The following is a 746-nucleotide window of genomic DNA, read 5'->3' as shown; positions in this document are numbered from 1 at the left end:
CACGCCCGGACCGTGCCCCGCGCGTGTAACGGGCCGGTGCTGTGCGTGCGACATGGGTGTGGCGTGCAACAGGGCTGTGCCGTGACACGCGCGTGCAATGTGTGTGCACCCGTACACCGGGCGTGCAACATGTATGTGCTGCGTAACACGTGTGCAGCACGCCTGTGCCACATGCAACACGTGTGCAACGGGTACGTGACATGCCTGGGCCATGCTCTGCGCGTGCAACAGGCCTGCGCCGTCTGACACACGCGTGTGGTTTCCCCAGGGCTCTAAGCCGGGCGTGCAGGCCGCGGCGCAGGAGCTGCTCAAGTTCATCCACCGCGCGCCCTCCCCCTACCATGGTAAGACGGGGGGGCAAGTGCCCCCCGATTCCCCCCACATCTGCCCCCCGCCCCTCACTGCCCTGTTGCCCAGCAAGGGCCTGGTCCTGCCCCCCTCTCCCCCCCAGGCTCCCCGCGGGGCCCCACAGCTGCCCCACAGCCCCCACCAGCATCTCCCCCAGCCCTGGCACTGCCTTGGCCTGCAGGGCGGGGGGTTTATGGGGTCGGGGGAGCTCACCCCGTGCCCTGATGGCTCTGGGGGTCAGGGGTCAGCCTGTGGGTTTCCTGCCCCTGTGACCTGATGGTCTGTGTGGTTGGGGGGGTCCCTGCCTGCATGTGGGGTTGGGGGGGCCATGATAGCCCAGGGGGTCGGGGTCAGCCCCGTGCCCTGACACCCCCACCTCCCCCTTCCCCCCCGGCAGT

The 746-nt window shown here is 69.6% G+C and overlaps 1 protein-coding gene across 1 annotated transcript in view; it reads left to right on the top strand.

The window, feature by feature from the left end:
- The first annotated feature begins 6 nt into the window (after window positions 1-6).
- DNPEP (aspartyl aminopeptidase) overlaps window positions 7-746 on the top strand; it is a 14,611-nt gene continuing 13,871 nt past the window's right edge. Inside the window, exon 1 of the mRNA XM_019522831.1 lies at window positions 7-364. Coding sequence (XP_019378376.1) covers window positions 212-364 — 153 coding nt within the window. The 5' untranslated portion in view covers window positions 7-211. The remainder of the gene's footprint in view (window positions 365-746) is intronic.

The sequence above is a fragment of the Gavialis gangeticus genome, unplaced genomic scaffold (assembly GCF_001723915.1).
Source record: "Gavialis gangeticus isolate Ggan-Ray unplaced genomic scaffold, GavGan_comp1, whole genome shotgun sequence".
NCBI classification, from domain to species: domain Eukaryota; kingdom Metazoa; phylum Chordata; order Crocodylia; family Gavialidae; genus Gavialis; species Gavialis gangeticus.
The sequence above is the reverse complement of the archived record's forward strand: the minus strand, read 5'-3'. Positions and strand labels throughout refer to the sequence as shown.